This window comes from Salmo trutta, chromosome 35 (genome assembly GCF_901001165.1).
Source record: "Salmo trutta chromosome 35, fSalTru1.1, whole genome shotgun sequence".
NCBI classification, from domain to species: domain Eukaryota; kingdom Metazoa; phylum Chordata; class Actinopteri; order Salmoniformes; family Salmonidae; genus Salmo; species Salmo trutta.
This window is the reverse complement of record NC_042991.1, coordinates 18144719-18169829: the sequence shown is the minus strand read 5'-3', so window position 1 is coordinate 18169829 and position 25111 is coordinate 18144719. Positions and strand designations below refer to the sequence as shown.

At 42.5% G+C, this 25111-nt stretch overlaps 2 protein-coding genes across 3 annotated transcripts in view; one reads left to right on the top strand and one right to left on the bottom strand.

The window, feature by feature from the left end:
• LOC115174771 (protein stum homolog) overlaps nucleotides 1–15211 on the top strand; it is a 41742-nt gene extending 26531 nt beyond the window's left edge. The window contains exons 2-4 of one of the 2 annotated variants that reach the window (XM_029733650.1): nucleotides 12668–12847; nucleotides 14112–14120; nucleotides 14632–15211. In XM_029733650.1, the coding sequence (XP_029589510.1) occupies nucleotides 12668–12847; nucleotides 14112–14120; nucleotides 14632–14666 (224 nt within the window). In that variant the 3' untranslated portion in view covers nucleotides 14667–15211. The remainder of the gene's footprint in view (nucleotides 1–12667; nucleotides 12848–14111; nucleotides 14121–14631) is intronic. The other variant, XM_029733651.1, reaches the window with a different exon arrangement.
• Nucleotides 15212–20296: 5085 nt separating this feature from the next.
• Nucleotides 20297–25111, bottom strand: part of LOC115174768 (inositol-trisphosphate 3-kinase B) — a 59168-nt gene continuing 54353 nt past the window's right edge. Inside the window, exon 8 of the mRNA XM_029733645.1 lies at nucleotides 20297–24082. Coding sequence (XP_029589505.1) covers nucleotides 23861–24082 — 222 coding nt within the window. The 3' untranslated portion in view covers nucleotides 20297–23860. The remainder of the gene's footprint in view (nucleotides 24083–25111) is intronic.

The window sequence follows — 25111 nt, the reverse complement described above, 5'->3', positions numbered from 1 at the left end:
TAGGTCTGGGTACACATCACAAAATTATTCATAAGAGTACAGATCCCTCATATGATGCAGGAGCTTCGGCTGCATGCGGGCATGTTGATGTGCTCCCCCAGTCTCTAATTGTGTTGCCTGAACTCCCATAATGGCTTTGTGTCTTGGGTTAGAAAATATATTAAATTGTGGGTTTATTCAGATGCAGACAAGCAGACACTAGGTTACACTATTTGTGATCTTGGTTGAGAGTTGACAAATTGATCTTTGACAATGGGAGTGCATTAAATTCAAAGCTCCATGAGGAGCTCTGTTAGTCCATTTAATCAGACTATAGGCTTTGGACCAATGCTCATGTTGTCCTTCTCTGCTCCACCTCTCTAGAAATAAGACTGTTGGTTGTCCTGTGGGAGACTTAGCATTGGTGTCATTGGCTGTCCCCCATCAGGAGAATCCTGTTCCAGTCTCTCCCTTAGAATTGACTGCATTGTAAGCTAACATTGTCATGCCCTTGATGAAGTGGGTCTAATACCAGTGGGAGAATGGTGTCTGTTGCCAAGTTTTTCTGACTTTCCTTTAGGGGTCGAAATGTACTACAACCCACCGCAATTACAACAGATCAATAGAGTGGATATGAGATACTGTCTTTTATAACACAGTCAATCAATGTAGTATATTTCAGTTCATACTGGATGTCTATCTGTTCTAGATTCTGCCCAATTAGACAGGTCATAAATTGTAGCACCTGCAGCCTGTTAGTGTCTGGTGACGATGTCTCAGGCCCAGAGTGCCTTCTGCGCTTGTCCTGGAGCTTGAGGCCCTGCTTATTGTCCTAAATTGAGGTCACTTATGCTCATAGAATCATCCATTTCGGGTCTGTGCGCCAGGAAGACTTTGAAAATTGCACCATCAGAGCAGACTACACATCTGCCATGTAACCTCAAGGCTAATCCCATGTCTTCCAGGCGCGCACACACACACACACACACACACACACACACACACACACACACACACACACACACACACACACACACACACACACACACACACACACACACACACACACACACACACACACACACACACACACACACACACTGTTATCAAGCTGTCACAGACAGTTTGTTAGCATCTGGGGACCAAAAACACACAGCAAGGCACAGAGTACTAAGGCTTTGATGCAAGCCCAAATGTCCAGTATTTTTATACTCTGTCGGCTGTCCCAATATGTTAGGAGGAGCCATAAAGATATAACCATAACAAAATGATGTTTATGTCCCTCTCCAGCTAGCTAGAGCATGGATGTTGTGGTATGCTGCCTCAATGAGAGAGAGAGAGCAGAGAGGAGGTTGAGCCCAGGCAGGCAGGGAGGCCCAGTAAGAGTGGGTGCAGGTTCCTGGGTGGATGATTGATGGGGTGTGTCTGCTAGTAATGTTGACAAATACCCTCACCTGCCTGGCTTATGTAGGTCTAAAGTGAGTGGAGGTGGAGAAGGGATGGGAAGGGTGCGGTTGTTGTGAGGCAGGGGAGTATGCTTAGCAGAGGTAATTTTCTATTTCCATCCTGGCATATCCAATGGTCTCTCTCTGTATGGGTTAGCACAAGCCTGTGACTGCTTAAGGGTCCAGTTTACTCATGCATTTGTTGCCCAAGCCTTCGAATGTTTACTTTACAAAGACAGTGTATCTAAATATTGCGGGAAACTGACCTTTTTTAATCATTCTGAAACTACATCATGTACAATGTTCAATCATAAATGTGAAAAACTAAGCTTTGAGTAGCACAGGCAAAAGTACCATTCAAATCATGAAGAACAAGCTTTTTAGGTTATCGAACACATTAGCACCTAGACTGAAGTGTGGAACAACATACGAGGCCCATTAGTGCTCAGTACTGTTGACATTGAGTTTGAGTTGTTAAATAGGGCAACTGCAAATAGTAAAACCCCTCTTACTGTAGATCAAAGCAACTCAACTTTCCTTCAAAAAAAAATTGTTCTCTCTCTCTCTTTCTCTCTCTCTCTCTCTCTCTCTTTCTCTCTGGAAAGTAGAAGCATTCCCAATACTGGAGGGGAGACAAAACATACACACAAACAAACACAAACAGGCAGGGAGAGAGGCAAGAAAGCCTTTGTATAAAAGTTCTGCTTCCTCACTCTGAGCTTAGATGAGTTCCCCTTTAATTCTGTCCCCAGTGGTCCCTTCCAAGGCCACTCGCAGTGAAAGTTCTCTCTCTCAACAAACAAAACAAGGACTAAAGGGGATAATTAACCTTCCACATTTTCAGTGTGCACTAAGTGCGAACGCTTCAGAAAATTACAGTCATCAGTGGGGTAATGCATGATGACGATAACACTCACCATACTCCTTGCTCTCACTCCACACGCAGACCCTGGTTACGGGTGGGCGGGAGGAGGGAGGGAGGGATGGATGGAGGGGTTGATGGGGGTTGAAATGTTCCTAATGAGGATTGGCCTGGGTGTGAAAGCGTTAGTAAGTCAGGGAGACAGTCGACTGTGGACAATACTCTCGGTCTGTTAACAGCTTAGTGTCACAGATATAGAGGGGAAGAGAGAGAGGATAAGAGAAGAGAGAGACAGGAACAGAGAGAGAGAGACATCATTAGTGATGAAAATTCCACCAAGAGATTTAACTTTCGTTTGCATTTCTTGTCATTTTAGGATTCTTGAAAGATGGGACGATCTCATATTTTTTTCCCAAAATATTTGGATTAATAACATTTTAAATATATATTTTGATAGACGAAAGTACTGTATCAGCTATCACACCAATGCGAAGGAACAACCATTGGTTGCATTGGTTTATAAAATGTAACTAACTGGATTTAGGCGTTAGCCATCAGTGACAGAGTTGACAACAGATAATGAAAATAGACATATTTTTGCCTCTAAAAACAAAAGTTTAATGCAAGCATTTGTAAAACATAGAAAATGGTTCATTTGAAAATCCCCCCAAAAAACAACCGTTCTATCAGGTCTTTCAGCACTGAGTTGACGATAGGCAAAGAATCTAACAGAATTGTATTTTTCATCTTCATTCAAGTGGTATACAAAGTAGCAATTTCGTTTTTCCTCAGTTGCTTTATGACTTTAAAACCTAATTAAAATAAACATATTTGAACCAAAATTCACATGCTATCTTAATCTATCAAGGAGCTGGAGTTGACAGTTTATGCTTGTGACCTTGGTGATTTCAACTTTGTTTGTTTAAATATATCAAAAGTAGAGAACTTTCCAGACCATGAGTGGTCTTGTTGCACTACATGTAATGAGAAATCAAATCAAATCAAATTTATTTATATAGCCCTTCGTACATCAGCTGAAATCTCAAAGTGCTGTACAGAAACCCAGCCTAAAACCCCAAACAGCAAGCAATGCATGTGAAAGAAGCACGGTGGCTGGGAAAAACTCCCTAGGAAAAACTCCTGAGAAAGGCCAAAAACCTAGGAAGAAACCTAGAGAGGAACCAGGCTATGAGGGGTGGCCAGTCCTCTTCTGGCTGTGCCGGGTGGATATTATAACAGAACATGGTCAAGATGTTAAAATGTTCGTAAATGACCAGCATGGTCAAATAATAACAATCATAGTAATTGTCGAGGGTGCAACAAGCACGTCCGGTGAACAGGTCAGGGCTCCGCAGCCGCAGGCAGAACAGCCGAAACTGGAGCAGCAGCATGGCCAGGTGGACTGGGGACAGCAAGGAGTCATCATGCCAGGTAGTCCTAGGGCTCAGGTCCTCCGAGAGAAAGAAAGAAAGAGAGAATTAGAGAGAGCATACCTACATTCACACAGGACACCGGATAAGACAAGAGAATACTCCAGATGTAACAGACTGACCCTAGCCCCCCGACACATAAACTACTGCAGCATAAATACTGGAGGCTGAGACAGGAGGGATCAGAAGACACTGTGGCCCCATCCGATGATACCCCCGGACAGGGCCAAACAGGCAGGATATAACCCCACCCACTTTGCCAAAGCACAGCCCCCAGACCACTAGAGGGATATCTACAACCACCAACTTACCGTCCGAAGACAAGGCCGAGTATAGCCCACAAAGATGTCCGCCACGGCACAACCCAAGGGGGGGGCGCCAACCCAGACAGGAAGACCACGTCAGTGGCTCAACCTACTCAAGTGACGCACCCCTCCCATGGACGGCATGGAAGAACACCAGTAAGTCAGTGACTCAGCCCCTGTAAAAGGGTTAGAGGCAGAGAATCCCAGTGGGAAGAGGGGAACCGACAAGGCAGAGACAGCAAGGGCGGTTCGTTGCTCCAGCCTTTCCGTTCACCTTCACACTCCTGGGCCAGACTATACTTAATCATAGGACCTACTGAAGAGATAAGTCTTCAGTAAAGACTTAAAGGTTGAGACTGAGTCTGCGTCTCTCACATGGGTAGGCAGACCATTCCATAAAAATGGAGCTCTATAGGAGAAAGCCCTACCTCCAGCCGTTTGCTTAGAAATTCTAGGGACAATTAGGAGGCCTGCGTCTTGTGACCGTAGCGTACGTGTAGGTATGTACGGCAGGACCAAATCGGAAAGATAGGTAGGAGCAAGCCCATGTAATGCTTTGTAGGTTAGCAGTAAAACCTTGAAATCAGCCCTTGCCTTAACAGGAAGCCAGTGTAGGGAAGCTAGCACTGGAGTAATATGATCAAATTTTTTGGTTCTAGTCAGGATTCTAGCAGCCGTATTTAGCACTAACTGAAGTTTGTTTAGTGCTTTATCCGGGTAGCCGGAAAGTAGAGCATTGCAGTAGTCGAGCCTAGAAGTTACAAATGCATGGATTAATTTTTCTGCGTCATTTTTGGACAGAAAGTTTCTGATTTTTGCAATGTTACGTAGATGGAAAAAAGCTGTCCTTGAAGCAGTCTTGATATGTTCTTCAAAAGAGAGATCAGGGTCCAGAGTAACGCCGAGGTCCTTCACAGTTTTATTTGAGACGACTGTACAACCATCCAGATTAATTGTCAGATTCAACAGAAGATCTCTTTGTTTCTTGGGACCTAGGACAAGCATCTCTGTTTTGTCCGAGTTTAAAAGTAGAAAATTTGCAGCCATCCACTTCCTTATGTCTGAAACACAGGCTTCTAGCGAGGGCAATTTTGGGGCTTCACCATGTTTCATTGAAATGTACAGCTGTGTGTCGTCCGCATAGCAGTGAAATTTAACATTATGTTTTCGAATGACATCCCCAAGAGGTAAAATATATAGTGAAAACAATAGTGGTCCTAGAACGGAACCTTGAGGAACACCGAAATTTACAATTGATTTGTCAGAGGACGAACCATTCACAGAGACAAACTGATATCTTTCCGACAGATAAGATCTAAACCAGGCCAGAACTTGTCCATGTAGACCAATTTGGGTTTCCAATCTCTCCAAAAGAATGTGGTGATCGATGGTATCAAAAGCGGCACTAAGATCTAGGAGCATGAGGACAGATGCAGAGCCTCGGTCTGACGTCATTAAAAGGTCATTTACCACCTTCACAAGTGCAGTCTCAGTGCTATGATGGGGTCTAAAACCAGACTGAAGCGTTTCGTATACATTGTTTGTCTTCAGGAAGGCAGTGAGTTGCTGCGCAACAACTTTTTCTAAAATTTTTGAGAGGAATGGAAGATTCGATATAGGCCGATAGTTTTTTATAATTTCTGGGTCAAGATTCGGCTTTTTCAAGAGAGGCTTTATTACTGCCACTTTTAGTGAGCTTGGTACACATCCGGTGGATAGAGAGCCGTTTATTATGTTCAACATAGGAGGGCCAAGCACAGGAAGCAGCTCTTTCAGTAGTTTAGTTGGAATAGGGTCCAGAATGCAGCTTGAGGGTTTGGAGGCCATGATTATTTTCATCATTGTGTCAAGAGATATAGTACTAAAACACTTTAGTATCTCCCTTGAGCCAAGGTCCTGGCAGAGTTGTGCAGACTCTGGACAATGAAGCCCTGGAGGAATACCCAGATTTAAAGAGGAGTCCGTAATTTGCTTTCTAATGATCATGATCTTTTCCTCAAAAAAGTTCATAAATGTATTACTGCTGAAGTGAAAGCCATCCTCCATTTGCGAATGCTGCTTTTTAGTTAGCTTTGCGACAGTGTCAAAAAGAAATTTCGGATTGTTCTTATTTTCCTCAATTAAGTTGGAAAAATAGGATGATCGTGCAGCAGTGAGGGCTCTTCGATACTGCACGGTACTGTCTTTCCAAGCTAGTCGGAAGACTTCCAGTTTAGTGTGGCGCCATTTCCGTTCCAATTTTCTGGAAGCTTGCTTCAGAGCTCGTGTATTTTCTGTATACCAGGGAGCTAGTTTCTTATGACAGATGTTTTTAATTTTTAGGGGTGCAACTGCATCTAGGGTATTGCGCAAGGTTGAATTGAGTTCCTCGGTTAGGTGGTTAACTGATTCTTGTCCTCTGACGTCCTTGGGTAGGCAGAGGGAGTCTGGAAGGGCATCAAGGAATCTTTGGGTTGTCTGAGAATTTATAGCACGACTTTTAATCTTCCTTGGTTGGGGTCTGAGCAGATTATTTGTTGCAATTGTAAACGCAATAAAATGGTGGTCCGATAATCCAGGATTATGAGGAAAAACATTAAGATCCACAACATTTATTCCATGGGACAAAACTAGGTCCAGAGTATGACTGTGGCAGTGAGTAGGTCCAGAGACATGTTGGACAAAACCCACTGAGTCGATGATGGCTCCGAAAGCCTTTTGGAGTGGGTCTGTGGACTTTTCCATGTGAATGTTAAAGTCACCAAAAATTAGAATATTATCTGCTATGACTACAAGATCCGATAGGAATTCAGGGAACTCAGTAAGGAACACTGCATATGGCCCAGGAGGCCTGTAAACAGTAGCTATAAAAAGTGATTGAGTAGGCTGCATAGATTTCATGACTAGAAGCTCAAAAGACGAAAACGTCATTGTTTTTTTTTTTGTAAATTGAAATTTGCTATCGTAAATGTTAGCAACACCTCCGCCTTTGCCGGATGCACGGGGGGTTTGGTCACTAGTGTAACCAGGGGGTGAGGCCTCATTTAACACAGTAAATTCATCAGGCTTAAGCCATGTTTCAGTCAGGCCAATCACATCAAGATTATGATCAGTGATTAGTTCATTGACTATAACTGCCTTGGAAGTGAGGGATCTAACATTAAGTAACCCAATTTTGAGATGTGAAGTATCACAATCTCTTTCAATAATGGCAGGAATGGAGGAGGTCTTTATACTAGTAAGATTACTGAAGCGAACACCGCCATTTTTAATTTTGCCCAACCAAGATCGAGGCACAGACACGGTCTCAATGGGGAAAGCTGAGCTGACTACGCTAACTGTGCTAGTGGCAGACTCCACTAAGCTGGCAGGCTGGCTAACAGCCTGTTGCCTGGCCTGCACCCTATTTCATTGTGGAGCTAGAGGAGTTAGAGCCCTGTCTATGTTCGTAGATAAGATGAGAGCACCCCTCCAGCTAGGATGGAGTCCGTCACTCCTCAGCAGGCCAGGCTTGGTCCTGTTTGTGGGTGAATCCCAGAAAGAGGGCCAGTTATCTACAAATTCTATCTTTTGGGAGGGGCAGAAAACAGTTTTCATCCAGCGATTGAGTTGTGAGACTCTGCTGTAGAGCTCATCACTCCCCCTAACTGGGAGGGGGCCAGAGACAATTACTCGATGCCGACACATCTTTCTAGCTGATTTACACGCTGAAGCTATATTGCGCTTGGTGACCTCTGACTGTTTCATCCTAACATCGTTGGTGCCGACGTGGATAACAATATCTCTATACTCTCTACACTCGCCAGTTTTAGCTTTAGCCAGCACCGTCTTTAGATTAGCCTTAACGTCGGTAGCCCTGCCCCCTGGTAAACAGTGTATGATCGCTGGATGATTAGTTTTAAGTCTAATACTGCGGGTAATGGAGTCGCCAATGACTAGGGTTTTCAATTTGTCAGAGCTAATGGTGGGAGCCGTCGGCGTCTCAGACCCCACAGCGGGAGGAGCAGAGACCAGAGAAGTCTCGGCCTCCGACTCCGACTCGCTTAACGGGGAGAACCGGTTGAAAGTTTCTGTCGGCTGAATAAGCGACACCGGTTGAGCATTCCTACAGCGTTTCCCTCCAGAAGCCATGAGAAAGATGTCCGGCTGCGGGGACCGTGCGGGGGGGTTTATACTAACGTTACTATCTGTACTTGCTGGTGGCACAGACGCTGTTTCATCCTTTCCTACACTGAAATTACCCTTGCCTAACGATTGCGTCTGAAGCTGGGCTTGCAGCACAGCTATCCTTGCCGTAAGGCGATCGTTCTCCTGTATATTATGAGTACAACGACTGCAATTAGAAGGCATCATGTTAATGTTACTTAGCTTCGGCTGTTTGAAGTCCTGACGAACCATGTCCAGATAAAACCTCCGGGGTAGGAAAGTTGAATGAAAAAAAAAGTTGAGTGAGGGAAAAAGTAAAAATATACGGTAATGAAAAAGTAAAAACCGTCAGGTAGCAAAGTAAAAACGGCAACAAAAACGCACAACAGCGTAAACAAGTCTGCAAGATGTGACCGGAAACAGGAGATGGTGAAGCGTGATTCATCACTCCAGAGAACGCGTTTCCACTGCTCCAGAATCCAATGGCGGCGAGCTTTACGCCACTCTAGCAGATGCATGAACACTCTAGCAGAACATGAATAAGGGGTCCTTATGGTATACGGTGCATTCGGAAAGTATTCAGACAATTGACTTTTTCCACATTTTGTTACATTACAGCCTTATTCTAAAATTGATTAAATAAAAATAAAATCCTCATCAATCTACACACAACATAACATAATGACAAAGGGAAAACAGTTTTTTAGACATTTTTGCAAATGTATTAAATATAAAAGACTGAAATACCTTATTTACATAAGTATTCAGACCCTTTGCTATGAGACTCGAAATTGAGCTCAGGTGCCTCCTGTTTCCATTGATCATCCTTGATGTTTCTACAACTTGATTGGAGTCCACCTGTGGTAAATTCAATTGATTGGACACACCTGTCTATATAAGGTCCCACAGTTGACAGTGCATGTCAGAGCAAAAACCAAGCCATGAGGTCGAAGGAATTGTCTGAAGAGCTCCGAGACAGGATTGTGTCGAGGCACAGATATGGGGAAGGGTAGCAAAACATTTCTGCAGCATTGGAGGTCCCCAAGAGCACAGTAGCCTCCATCATTCTTAATTGCAAAAAGTTTGGAATCACCAAGACTCTTCCTAGAGTTGGACACTTGGCCAAATGGAGCAATCGGGGGAGAAGGGCCTTTGGCAGGGAGGTGACCAAGAAGCCGATGGTCACTCTGACAGAGCTCCAGAGTTCCTCTGTGAAGATGGGAGAACATTCCAGAAGGACAACTATCTCTGCAGCACTCCTCCAATCAGGCCTTTATGATAGAGTGGCCAAACAGAAGCCACTCCTCAGTAAAAGGCACATAACAGCCCGCTTGGGGTGTGCCAAAAGGCACCTGAAAGACTCTCAGACCATGAGAAACAAGATTCTCTGGTCTGATGAAACCAAGTTTGAACTCTTTGGCCTGAATGCCAAGCGTCATGTCTGCAGGAAACCTGGCACCATCTCCACGGTGAAGCATGGTGGTGGCAGCATCATGCTGTGGGGATGTTTCTCAGCGGCAGGGACTGGGAGACCAGTCAGGATGAAGGGAAATAGGAACGATGCAAAGTACAGAGAGATCCTTTATGAAAACCTGCTCCAGTGCACTCAGGACCTCAGACTGAGGCGAAGGTTCACCTTCCAACAGGACAACGACCCTAAGCACATAGCCCAGACAATACAGGAGTGGCTTCAGGACAAGTCTCTGAATGTCCTTGAGTGGCCCAGCCAGAGCCCGGACTTGAACTCGATACAACATCTCTGGAGAGACCTGAAAATAGCTGTGTATGGACGCTCCCCATCCAATCTGACAGAGCTTGAGAGGATCTGCAGAGAAGAATCGGAGAAACTCCCCAAATACAGGTGTGCCAAGCTTGTAGCATCATACCCAAGAAGACTCGAGGCTGTAAATGCTGCCAAAGGTGCTTCAACGAAGAACTGAGTAAAGGGTCTGAATACTTATGTTAATGTGATATTTACATTTTGTAATTTTAATGCATTTGCCAAAATGTCTAAAAACCTGTTTTTGTTTGCTTTGTCATTATGGGGTATTGTGTGTAGATTGATGAGGAAAACAACCAATTTCATCCAGTTTAGAGTAAGGCTGTAATGTAACAAAATGTGGAAAAAGTAAAGGGGTCTGAATACTTCACGAAGGCACTGTAGCTGACCCTGCTCATTCCTGATTCATTTAGGATTTTAGACAAATCTGATGGAGTTGACCAAATCTCTGAACATCTTCTTTAGGAATCACAGTTTTGAGAGAAATATTATTTAAATTCAGAGAGCACTATTGTAAGAAACTACATAAGGCCCCTTTTCAGTTAATATTAATTATTGCCTGTTTAGGAGAGTTCGACGTTGGGATCCTTTGCTCTGGACAAGTGTTTTTCAGAGCATAGAGCCGACATGGAAATTAATAATATTGAAAATATTTATAAAATTCCAAAATCAAATTTTCCCTTATAAAATTCCCCTAAATGTAAGCCCAAATAATGCAACAAAATCAATTATTTTTCAATATATATTTTGTTCCTGCCGGACAAGGATTGTCCCGGTTTGCAAGAATCCCTGCATTACTAATATATTGTGCTAATGACAGCTCTAATAATGTATGTTGTTATAAATTACATAGCAGAAAGCTCTTACATCTGTGACCAGATGCTGTACTAATGGTTTTAGGCTTGTTGCAGTGTGTACCAATAGACATAGCATTTGGGGGTGGTACTTGATAGCTGCAGTTGGAGGGTTTGAACAACCCCCCCCCCCCCCCCCCCCAATATATTTTTGGTATTTTTTTCATTTGCCCACTGTTGTATACAGTCCTAAATGTTTTCAGCAGTCAAGTTGATGCCCTCACATTCCTGCGTGTGCTCTGGTTGTATTTAGAATTACTGGGAGGAGACTGTTTTTTGTCATCTCTCCTGAATTTGTATTTTTTACTCTCCAGAACCATGGCATAATTTAGATTTTAATCACACTCGTCTGACTATCTCTAGATCAGTTTGTAATTGATTAATTTACAGCAGGATATAGCGTTGATGTGAAAAGGACATAGCAATTAAGCAGCATGTTAAGTCGGTCCGAAATCAACTGACCTCCCATGTTCAATCTCACATACATAACCCTCTAAATGATTTGGATGGGATCCTTATATCAATCAATTAAAGAGCATATTACAAAGATTAAGATTATGGTCTTCCTAACATTTTGTGTAGAATTGATTCTCTATGACCCCCCCCCCCCCATGTAAACCTACCATTCTGATCAAATTATTAAATGGGCTCACCATCTGAACAAGCCAAACTTGGCACAGGACCAGTGAACACAAGGACTGCTAGTTCCCTGCTACTGCCAATAGATTTGTGGGCTCTTTCCCTGTAAATGATGTTTATCTGTGTTTGGAAGAAAGGCTATTCTTAGCCTGATTGGCCCGTTGTAAAGGAAAGGGAGGCAGATCTCTGGCAGTAAGTATTCTATGTGTCTCGTTGGATTCTCGAGTATGATTCATGGTATGTCTCATTGATAAAACAGATTAAAATGAAACATAGTGGAAAAGGGGAAGGCTATTTATCCGTCCACTTCCTTTAGTTCCTATTTAGGGGAAGTAACCCTGATTTATTTGACAATTGAGAATAGTTCATATTGTGGATGCATAGATATTTTCCTCTTAATTGTGGTTCTCCTGGCAAATGACCCAGCAATGACAGAGAATAGATGTCCCTTGCATCCATCCATTTTGTTTTGGGATTATCTGTTTGATTTCACAAAAAAAGGTAATGACTGTGACTACTGCAGAATCAAGCTTGTTAAGCGGGCATTATCTTTGGAATTCCTTTTCCTCTCCTTCCTAAAGGCTAATTTAGGGACGGGTGTTGTAAATTAGCATTAGCTACACACACACACACACACACACACACACACACACACACACACACACACACACACACACACACACACACACACACACACACACACACACACATATACACACACACACACACACACACACACACACACACACTGTGATCCCTATTCAAATCAACCATAAAATATGTTGATGCTAATAAAACGTTATCCTAGTCACATGAGACAGCTCCAACCCAACCCTCTGACCTAGAAATGTAAATAATATGTAATTTAGCTTCAGTTCCAGGGCTGTGTGTGTTTGTGGGGGGGGGGGGGGGGGGGGGGGGGGTTATGACCTGTATGAGTGGGTGATAGAAAGGGTTTGGTTCAGATCCCCAAAGGCACATGGAGTTGCATGAGTCTCAGTCGTATATACTTCAAGCTTAGTATTCAACCTTAGCCTAATTGACTGAACAATGTTTTGGGCCATAAGTCAGTTTACATAGTCTTACTCTGCTGCGTATGAATTCATACTGTATTTTAAACTGCCTTTGAACTGCCCTCTCTCTTTTATCTCCCAAAATCCTGTCTTTGTGAATATTCTTTGTCCCAAGTCCTAATATGTGTGTATGTTTGCGTACGTGCATTCGTGCCTCTGCGTGCTTTCTCCGCAGGCACGTTCGTGTCTGCCTTCACGGTGCTGTGCGGAGCGCGGACGGACCTGCCTGACCGCCACATGTGCTGTGTGTTCTGGCTGAACATTGCAGCAGCCTTCATCCAGATCCTCACAGCCATCGTCATGGTGGGCTGGATCATGAGTATATTCTGGGGCATGGACATGGTCATCCTGGCAAGTATGTGTCACTCTGTATTATGCATTTTGACGTGATTGAGGTAACTTCAGAAAGTCTATGTGTATTAAGCTTATTATTGTGTATCAAAGGTCTACATGGGACATTTTCAAGGAGACCATCATAAGACAGGTCAGAAAAGGTCCAGAAAGGTCATATGGGGACCCCACACATGAACTGAACACACATGTACTGAACACAGAGTTCCAGCTGATGTCAGCAGGGAGGCGTTATAAGGTGCCTAAATGCAGGCGGAACAGATACAAACATTCCTTTGTCTAATTTACAAAGTTGCCTGACATGAACTAATGCGTTTTTGTGTGGGTGGGGAGGGTGTGTATGATGATGAGGTTGTTTGTATGTTGCGTCAATTGATTTGATGTATTTATGTGGAAGCAGCAGCACTCTTGTTGTCCAAGTCAACGTAGATAATATCATATCAAAGCTCCTGGTCCTGTTCATAGAGGGTTGTGTATGATATCCTCCCTATACACTTTGCAGACACAGCCCCAACGGATAGACAGGTTTTTACATGTGGTTTGATGGGTTCTGTAATTATCTCTCTCTCTCTCTCTCTCTCTCTTCAACGTTCACTGCAGATTGAATTGCGTTGCTAAAGGCACTTTTCTGAATGTGAATTTCAAAATATCTCCATCTCTTTAAGAGGAAATGACCAGAATAGATATATTGGCTCACATTGTGCATGAGATACTTGGCTTATAGATCCCGTTCTTTCCGCTTGTACTATCTTGTGTCTGCTTTATGTTATCACTTGAGGCAGTTTCATTAAAATGAACCATGCTCCATAGCTACAGAGTTCTCCCCATTGGTTCCACTGATGCTTCTCAGATTGGCTTGGATTTCATTATTAGAGTTCTCTCTCTCCATGCCACATAAGGGGATGGATTCCTTTGAATCGTGACAATTGCTATTGTTTGCAGAGAGCAGGCCTTTGTCAGGATAGCAATGTGGTATTAATTGCTGTGAGCGTAAGAGGAAAAAGCTGCTCCCAGAACACTGTTGAGCATCTTCATGTTGTTATTATTAATCCTGTTATTGAATTTAACCACTGAGCTCTGGATCCTCTCTTCTAACTCTTTTCATATCGAAGAGGGTTGTTTTTAACAGTGTTTGTTACTACAGTAATCTTTCTCTGGACATTTTCTAGAACATGCTGTTCCACTGTGTAACATGCAGCTTCTCATGGTCTAAATATTAATTGTTCTCATGTTTCTTTTCTCTGTTACTCCTCCAAAATGGATGAAAGTTTCTGATGGTAGGTACTGTATGCGTAGTACTACACAGCTGCCTCATCTCACTCGCTGCCACCATTGCTTTTTCCTATTCCATCAACTCTCCATCTCCGTCTATGTGCCTGTGCCTCCACCACCTCCCCTCTGGCTGTATCTCACACTGTTTGGGTTTGATGTCCTCCGTCGTGCTCGTTATAACGGTCCCCTGAATGTCCTCAGCCCTGTCCCAGTCCGAGCATGCTTTGCAGCTTGCATCGTCACAGATCAGCGAAGACACTATGCTTCTGAGCTGTTCGGGATCTGCAACTGAGATCAGGACTCTGTCTCAGCAGTGCATGTCTGGGAAGAGTTTTCTAAAGGATTTTCCAATAGTATATATTAAAATGTAATTCTCTTAGATCTTAAAGTTTCACTTGGAAACATTATGCCATACTCAGTTTACTCAGGTTATTCAGGGGTCACTTATTCCCCAGGCCGTTGCACTCAGTTTATTCAGGTGATGTGTAACCTCACTGCGCCCTCTCTCTCCTCCAGGCTACAGGGATCAGAGGGTTCCCCAGCAGGTTTAAGGCTGGCCCAGCCCAGCTCAACGTGAAGCCTTGATGTACAGTTGTCTCCTAACACAACATCCCCGTTGGGGGAGAGCCAAGGCAGGATGATATTCACAGGCTTAACCCCACCCTACCTACTGTACCGTATCGCTTACTACTACTACTGCAGCTGCTGCTGCTGCAGCTCCACTTCACAGCTCAGTGGTAGAATGAGGAGCAAGTCAACATTGATGGAGAGGTGTTTTCTACATGTGCCCAAAGTGTCCTGTGAAGAAAATAACAGAATGAATTATGAATATGTGCCAACTGTATGTACAGTACTATACCGTGTGCTAAGGACTATCCATCCTGTCTGGGGCACTAATTCAGTGTTCAGAGGTTTTTATGAAAAAAATGACATGTGCAGTTTATTCCTCTGTGTATTTTATCAGCTGTTCAACCACACTCTTATTATGACTAGTAGACTTCAATAGACTGAAGATGGTATCAGTGCCTGTCAAGCCCGCCAGGATTGTATTGTATGTGATGTTATTAAAGATCCAATGCAGCTGTTTTTATCTCAATATCAATAATTTCTTGGTAACAATTAAGTACCTTACTGTAATAGTTTTCCATTAAAATGGTCAAAAAGAAACAAAAATGGCTTCTTAGCAAAGGGCAATTTCTCAAGCAAGAATTTTACTAGGACTGTCTGTGAGTGGTTTGAGTAGGGAGGGGAAAACTGAAAATTAGCTGTTATTGGCAGAGAGGTTTGGAACTCTCTTTCTTATTGGTCTATTAACTATTTTAACGCATGGTGATGTCACCATGGAAGGCCAAAACTCCATTCCACCAATACAGGCTGAAATTTCAGGCAGCCATTTCAAGCTCTTACACTAAAAGGGCATTATCATAATTCTTACAAATTCACTGTATTATACCAACCTCATAGTGTGGAAATATATATAAAACACAGACAAATCTAATTTTTGACTGCACTGGGCCTTTAAAACTTATGGCATGTGGAGATGCACTTGTTTTATATACAGTAATATTCTGCATGGATACCTTTGTATCGTTCTTCAGATATGTCTATCATATATAAAGACTACTCACATCACACACACACACACACACACACACATTTATAGCCTTCTGTGACTTTTGTACTACTATTTATTGGTTGTTGTTTTTGTTGTTCAGTGTCAGTGTATTGTTCAGTGAATCATTCTGGGCCAGTTGCCATAGATACTGTCCATTAATGAAGTGTCTATGTGTACACATGGGACTAAAATGAATGTAATTGGTTATTTCTGCCTCATGGAAATGGCAGGAGAAGAATGAGACACAACTACGGCGACCAGTTGTGCTGTATGATCCATTTAAGCAGTGGTATTTTTAAGCTAGAAATAACAGAAAAGTGGAAAAACATAGATTGTAGCATACGCTTTCATTGTGTTTTGAAGACATCTATTTTTTAAACAAGTTTATTACAGTCAATTCCCTTAAATAGCCTACAGACCCAGGCGAGAACTGACAGGAGCTTGAAAAAAGAGGAATGTAGCTAGCTAACTCAGTCTGCCAGATGTTATATTTTGTTCAGATAGATACTTTAAGTTATGCAGTTTAATCTTGTACTTTGTCAAGATTCAAGAATGGAAGCATTCGTCAGTGGCTTGTGTTTGAAGAAGAGTGTGTGATGAGTTTATTTAAGTATTACGGATAACAAAAGTATAAAGAAAAAGATTTAGCTCCATGCATTGATATGTCACATTTTGTGATCCCTGCACTTGAATGCAGTGGATTATGAAGAATATAAAATCCTCACTGGAGACTGCAATTACTTTCACAAAAGGAGATATTCAATGTATTTGTGAAATTTATAGACCACTTCTAACTGTTCAATTATTTTACAGAATAAATAACATGATTGCAACAAAAAGCTGTAAAATCACATTGGTGTACAGAACATCCAATATAAGTGACACAATAAACAAAATACGTAATGGAAAACTCTGTTTTTGTACTGAATATGTGGACGTTTTAACAGGCTCTCTCTTGTCTTGATCGGCCAGAGCTGTTACTAGACCATTCCCATTGAGCCAGACTGTTAACAGCAGATAGTTAACCAGATTTTCCCCCCCTCATAAGCAGACCTATTGTTGAGAGGTTTCTGGTACTTCTCCACTTGCTACGACAACAGCACTTGAACATAGGTGCCATTGGGGGACACAGAGGCTTTGAGGGACGGGAGGATAGCGAGGGAGGGGTCAGCCATTGTGCAGAGCTGAGCGGGAGAGGTGATAGAGAGACAAAGCTGCCTTCACGCTCTAGTGGTCAGTACAGGGCCCAAAAGTATTAGAAAACCTCGGTATGGCTTGTTGTGGGTAGGCAGACATGGCTTCACAATTGTCCTAAGATCAATTGTCTAAGGTTTATGATGGAATGTTGTATAAGACTGTATTTACATAGAGCAATTTGTCTTTTGCTTCTCACATTTTATTGTTGAAAATGCAACCAGACCGTAAAACAATGTGTCATTGATGTAGCGTGCAGGATAATGGTTATCCTTGGATATCCTCTTTTTCTCTGCTTCAAAGCTGCAGACAGACAAACATCATCTCTATTGAATCAACAGTAATAAGGATAGTGTTACAGTATTTGTATTTAATATGTCTTGGAAGGATTCCTTCCCTCTGATAGCAGGCTATTGGATCCCTTTTCTCCATATAAGGAATTCTCTCTCCTGGGTGAACAGACATTTCATGTTGGATCTTTTCAGACAGCGACAGACAGTACACAGCATTCTATTAGTGATTAGGACAGTAAGGTGACGGTTAAATGGTAGAGATTTGATCCCAGAGCCTTCGGTGGGAGAAGAGCATTAGCCTATTGTTTCAACCTTGACATTACAGGCCAGTAGGGGGCGCTCTGAACTTTATAAAACGACTAAGAGACTGCTCATCTCAGCAATGGTGCCACTGAAAACCTGACTATGCTGATCTCTAGTAGACTCTTCATGGTTATAACTCAAGGTGCCTCACGTTACTGGTTGACACAGATGTCTAACGTCATTCATTTTCACACATCACCTATCTGATGGAGTCCTACCTCTCAGCGGGCTGTTCATTTTCTGTCTCAGAGAATGTGAGTGAAGGTAAGGTAATGGGAGACAGTGCTTCCTCGATCCTTTGGAGATGATGAGGACAGCTCTGCTTCTAGTCTGAGGGTTATCAGAGGTATGACATACATTTCCTCTGTTTCCTCTGTGTTTCTGTAAAGTGGGACTCCAGCATTCCACTCTCTCTGTTTCCTATGATGCTGTTGGCTGAGGAATGTACAAGAAGCGTTCTCACCATCACCAGCTGCCTGTTTCTCAGTGACATCACTGAATAAACAAAACATGCGTATGTAAAGTAAAGGTGATCCTTTGTGATATATGCTGTACATAATTGTTTGGTCTATCGTCAGAAGCCGGGAAGCGCAAAATGTTCTGACTGTGGCATGCATCTTGGGCAATTTCTACCATGGACGTGATGTCCCTCACACTAATGCAGTCAGCTAAGACTGTTGAATGGCATTAATGATATTTGTTCAAATGTAACCTAAAACTCTACAAATTGACCTCATGGATTGCTCTGTTGTTTGATCGGGCGATGAATTGATTTCACTTTACAGTAGGGGACCGGTGATTCATACAGACCAGCGATAGACCTATCCCAGGGGCTAATTGGGCATGTCGCCACGGTGATCCATAAACATCTTGGGCAATTTCCATAACCTGATTGACAGAACTGTACTTCCCAGCAAAATGTGCAGACTAACTTCAAGACTTTAAAAAAGTACAGTGTTTGAAATTCTCTGAACACATTACACCCAGTTCAGTTGATGATAGCTGACCACAGGAGGTTGGTGGTACCTTAATTGGGGAGAACAAGCTCGTGTCAATGAGTGGAGCGGAATGAGTGGAATGGTATCAGAAACATTAAACACATTGTTTCCAGGTGTTTGATGCTATTCCATTTGCTCCGTTCTGGCAATTATTATGAGCCATTCTCCCCTCAGCAGCCTCCTGTGCAGCTGACATGTCATCTTTACCCCATGACTGAGATTCGCTTTATCACTTTCTGTCATCTGTCGTCATCTCTGGTGATCAGCCCTGAGCCTTTTTATATCGACACTTCACGAGATGACAGGCAGAAAGGCTTACCCTGTTACAAATGCCAGCCGTTGGCTAAAGTATATTGTGACGAATATAGATGGGAAGATGGGATGGGGAAGAGGGAGGAGAAGAAGAAGAGAGGATGTATGGGTGGGTTTCCTGCATGGCCCCTCTCCATGCCTCCCTCTCCCCAGGCCAGCAGCGTTGTTCAGGCTCCCTGCCAGCCGCCTGACTCAGGCCAAGCATTACTAAATAAGGCAGTCCTCTCCTCCTACTTTGGGGAAAAAACACCCGAGCAACTCAATAAGATCATCATCATTCTCCCACGGCCACACCACCTCCTCTCACACTTCTGCATTCGTTCTGTTTTTAGTGTTCATGTAGGGCTTATTTTGACCTGTAACTCTGACGCAGGCAGAGAATTATACTGTTTGTGGAAATGTAATGCTTCTCATGCCCCCTGACCTTCCATCTAACAAATAACATCTGCTTGTCATGATGTAGTTTGGCCACTAGAGAACGGCAATTCCATCACACAAACAAAAGAGCCTGATCTGAAATTATGAGCGAATCACACAATCTAAACACTGACAGATTTGGTGCTATTTCGGTGCTGTAACCATTTCAGCGGAAATCAACCGTTTGTTATACAGTAATTGACCACATCATAGAATTAGATGAATCTCTATTTATACTTTCAGTGCTTGGGATTGTTGACATTAAATTATATTTTTATTTTAGCTAGTGGCCAAGCGGTACATACACACCAGCAACACTTAATCTGCTACAATGCCATGCTGAAAATGACCCTTGTAATGAGCTGATGACTAAGAGGAGACATAAATAGACAAACATGATTAATAAACAAACCCCTTACAGCACCAGCAAATGATGTATTTGTCTTTACATGTCAAGTGGCACATTCATATATGGCTAATTATGACCCTCCTCATCTAGGGTTGGGGTTCTTCTAAATGTGTTGATGCTTGATGGTTGTCGTGTTTCCAGGTGCTGGTGGCTCCTTGCCTGTCAGTTGTCACATGAACAGTTGGTGTGAGTGTTTACTCTCTGATCATAATCATGTTCTGGTAAAAACAACACTTCCTAGAACAGGTATATTCTTAGACAATACCCCATGTAGCGAAGAGGCCTATGGGTGGGATGATGTACTTCTCCTCTCTACGGGGAGCTCTGAAAGCATTCTGCCATGTACCTCCTTAGATTTAACTGATCTGATTCCAAGTCGTATGTGGGCTACATCTCCCTGTGCTTGTGAGATCTGGTTGGTCTGTCTATCTATACATGCTCTGAAAATAGGTCAAGCAGAACAGGGAGATGAGGGAGACAGGGAGAGAGATTAGTCTCATATGACATGATGTAAAGATTAAGAGCAGACTGTGTGAAATGTGCTTGACAAGAAGCCCATGTGGAATAGCTACACTTACCTGTGTCGTTACCGTAGCAGAAAGCACGTTGTGCATTAAAATAAAAAGGCACACACACGGTAGCGTTTAAGCCATTGTTCAAATTTACTACAGTAAAAATTGTACAGTCAAGCATATTTTTGCTTGCAGTATTGACATGATGGCATGATTTACATAAGGAGATCCATGGGGTGACAGCACAACGACCTGACGACCGAGGGGTGGGGTTTGTTCCACAACTCCCTGTAAATTCCCTTTCATTCAATAAACATTCCAGGTCAGTCTTTGAATTCGGAGATAATTCAATATTATCACCAACAATTCCCACATTCCAATTCAAATTCAATTTCCTCAGGCTTTCAGATCATGTCACGGTTCAGACAGCCTAGCTATTCTGGAAATATAGAAATATAAGTTGAAATTATTTCAAACAAATCCTGCAGTCAATGTTTGATACTAAGTGCATTAATTCAATTTACTAGGAAATGTACCAATATTGAATTCCAATGCCAATTCAATTTAAATTCAAACAGTCCAAACAATATCATTTCAATTCAATTACAATTCCATAACTTGAAGATAGTTGAATTAAATGTAACTCTCCACTTCATGAGCGAATTAAAGAATTCCAAATTAAATTGGAATGAACCCCAACGCTGCAGAGGATCTCAGGCGCAATGTCCCCACAGTGTCACAGCACAAGACTTGGAGAGGAAGGACTCAATCATGTCAACCTGGACCAGGGATGACAGATGAGGTTGCTATGGCAATCTCCATGTCAACCACTCTGTGGCCAGCGTAGCCCAAAACCAGGTCTACAGATCATAGGTGTCACAAGGCACAAAAGAACGCCTGGAAGAGTGCACAGAACACAGACTTCTTGTTCATCTCTAAAACATACAGTATTATTTACACATTGTAAGAAGCAGTGAGTCAGGCCTATGTTACAGTGACCTACTAAATGATTATATCATGACTGACTTTCAACAAAAATGAAAACACATGCATTAGTGTTCTTGTGCAAATGTCACAAAGAAATAAATATGGTCATGGGTATATCATTCTAAGAGACTTCACAAAAAACGACAAGCACGACCACAGAGGAGGGATTTGAAAGAATCTACTGAAGAAATATTGAAGTAAGAGAATAAAGGCAACATATTAAAATCAATGTCACAATGTGTTTCTGTAAAATGCACCCATGTCATTTGTTTTATGCTGCTCAATGTAATACAATTCATTAACAGCAGAGGACACTCTACTCTTTCTTTCTGTCCTTTCTGGTCCAGTGCAATGGGCCTATAGTCTCACTCTCCTGCATATGTACCACAATCCTGTACATCACATTAGATTTAGATTCAGAGAGTGTATTAGTCACATGCACAGGGTTGCAGATGAAAATGCAGGGTACAGTGAACATCCTTAAGCTCCAAGCTCCAACAGTGCAGGCCATTAATATCAAGTCATACTTTAACATACCAAACTGTATTTATTTCGAAAGGTTTCAGGTTGATAACCCTGATGCAAAGGTAAAGTAGTTCAACGGCACTCAAAGACAGGACAAGTAAAGCACAACGTTTTACACCTTGGCTATTGGTCAAAACTATTGGTCCAGTTTGTCCTGCTAGAATCAACTGCCTCAAGCTCCACCCATTAAAGGCCTTGGACAAGTGAGCGGTTTCTTTAGGATATGATGTTTGCAGTCCTAACACACCACACCCCTCTCAGTTCCTTAGATAAAGGTGAGAGAGCAGTCATTTCAAAACAAGGCCAACCTCACCTCACTCTCATAACTAGGACTATTGTATGTGATATGGCTATTAAAGGTGAATGACTACTAAACCCTGAAGTAAACATTTATTATGGGTATTAACGCCCATAAAAATAACTCCCATACCATGCAAGTTACTCTTTCTATGGTCAATGTCATGCGCGTGTGATCCGACTGTGATCAAAAACATGACTCAATGCTAATTGAATCCAAACAGACAATGATGACAATGTTGACCTGTTAAATGCCTATCTCTCTGTCTGTAGACTTAATAAATAGACAGTAGACAGACAACACCCCATTCGTTTTGTTTGCCACCTCAGGATGTTTGGGTATCAGGCAGGAATGGTATATATGACTGTCAAATTGCCATGCAAACAGCAATCACCATCTGTCTTGTGCACAATAACAGGATCCTAGGAAATCAGGATGAGGTGGGTTCCTTCTAAGAGCAGTGGTTATTATGGGTGTACAGTGGTAGACGATATACATTAATGACGGAGTCACAGGTGACGTCATCTCTGACTAATGGAATCATTCAAATAAGAGAATAAAACCTGGGCCCGGTTTCCCAAAAGCATCTTAAGACTAAGTTCATCTTAGAACCATAGGGTCCTAGCATGCTAGCAGATACCCATAGACTTTTGAGTCATTGCGCTAACGCTAGCTAGCATTGGCTCGCAAAACTACCTCTAACTTCCTTCATACTGGACACAGAGACATGAAAATAGTATCCCCTAGTTGATCTGACTCTGGGGAAGTAGATAAAGGGCCTCACTGCCAAGATCCCGAAGTATCCCTTTAAGATGCTTTTGGGAAACCGGGCCCTGGACTTTTTATGTCTGCTGAAAGGCTGAGGCACTTGGCATATCTAGAATGCAAACTCATTCTCACTTGGTTAAGGGTTATTTCCTGTTAGTCGCCCACTCCCTCTGCTTCATGTACATTGACCTTTGAACTGACAGTCACTCCTCAATGGTTTGGATTACAGGAATGTCAACATTAGCCTTAATAAAATAGGTTATAATTACATATCGGAGTGCATTAACTTATGCCACCTTCTCTACTTTCCCTCCAAAGGCACTGGAATGAATATAGGCACATCACATACTCTCAAGTACACTATTACATAATGAGGTACAAATGAATAATAAACATTGGAGAATTCAGCAAGGGAATATTACAAATAGTATTACAAATATTACAACTGAATGCATTCTACTGAAATGTGTCTTCTGCATTTAACCCAACCCCTCTGAATCAGAGATGTGCAGAGGGCTGCCTTAATCGACATCCACGGTGCCTGGGGAACAGTGGGTTAACTGCCTTGCTGAGAACAACACATTTTTACATGCTCAGCGCGGGGATTCGATCCAGCAACCGCCCAACGCTCCTACCCACCAGGCTACCTGACCCTGGACATTTTTCTGTAAATCTTAAATTGTATATAAATGTATAAACACAGGAAGTGTCACAATTCTGAATCCAACTATTTCAAATGTTTGGCTTTTACCACAAGGCCATGCACCATAGAAGTTGTAACTGCAGTGATACACACTGTTAGCTAACACTAAAATATATTTTTTAACTGTTATAAAACAAAACAAACTCAAATCTCAAGAAGGGTTGTCATGGGCTAGTTGCAGAGAAAGAACCTAACCTAACCCATGGGCTCATCAGAACAGAAACACACTGTACAGCAGTATGTACAGAACCTACAAGTTTACACAAAACACTTGTGTGGTTACAGTTTGATATCTGGGGCCAGGGGAGAAGGGGAATAAGGGAGGGAGGGGTAGCTTTTTGGGGACATCAGAGGCGTCATTGTAGTGGTCCTGTTGGGGTTAGGATTGAGTTGAGGGGGGACAGTCCCTTTTTAGAGTGAGTCTGGCTTTGGGGTCACCACCATGTGGGTGAGAATGTCTATGAGGTGGTCCAGGCCATAGAGGTAGCCATCCTCGCGGTTGCCCTCCTCCCAGGTGGCCCTGTGACTCAGGACCTGTCCTTTAGGCAGAGGGGTGGTCTTCCCAAAGTCTATCATCCACACCTTGGCCTGCTCACGCTTGTCATGGATGAACAGCAGTGAGCTGCCAATCACCTGGGGAAGGAGAGAGGGATCCATCTTAGTCCTCAAAACACAGACCAAAACAAAAAAATCTGTTTACAATAGGCTAGGACAGAAAGTTTCAAATAGAGTTGGAATGTGTATATGGTAGCCATTTTAATAATAATAGTAACTTATTACGTTTATACAGTGCCTTGCAAAAGTATTTACCCTCCTTGGCGTTTTTCCTATTTTGTTGCATTACAACCTGTAATTTAAATGTATTTTTATTTGGATTTCATGTCATGGACATACACAAAATAGTCCAAATTGGAGAAGTGAAATGAAAAAAATAACTTGTTAAAAAAATTAAAATAAAAAAAAACGGAAAAGTGATGTGTGCATATGTATTCACCCCCTTTGCTATGAAGCCCCTAAATAAGATCTGGTCCAACCAATTACCTTCACAAGTCACATAATTAATTAAATAAAGTCCACCTGTGTGCAATCTAAGTGTCACATGATCTGTTACATGATCTCAGTATATATACACTTGTTCTGAAAGGCCCCAGAGTCTGCAACACCACTAAGCAAGGGGCACCACCAAGCAAGTGGGACAATGAAGACCAAGGAGTTCTCCAAACAGGTCAGGGATAAAGTTGTGGAGAAGTACAGATCAGGGTGGGTTATAAAAAAATATCTGAAACTTTGAACATCCCACGGATCACCTTTAAATCCATTATTAAAAAATGGAAAGAATATGGCACCACAACAAACCTGCCAAGAGAGGGCCGCCCACCAAAACTCACAGACCAGGCAAGAAGGGCATTAATCAGAGGCAACAAAGAGACCAAAGATAACCCTGAAGGAGCTGCAAATCTCCACAGAGGAGATTGGAGTATCTGTCCATAGGACCACAGGTGTTCATCAAAAGGCATGTGGGAGATTCCCAAAACATATGGAAGAAGGTACTCTGGTCAGATGAGACTAAAATGTAGCTTTTTAGCCATCAAGGAAAACGCTATGTCTGGCACAAACCCAATACCTCTCATCACCCCGAGAACAACATCCCCACAGGGAAGC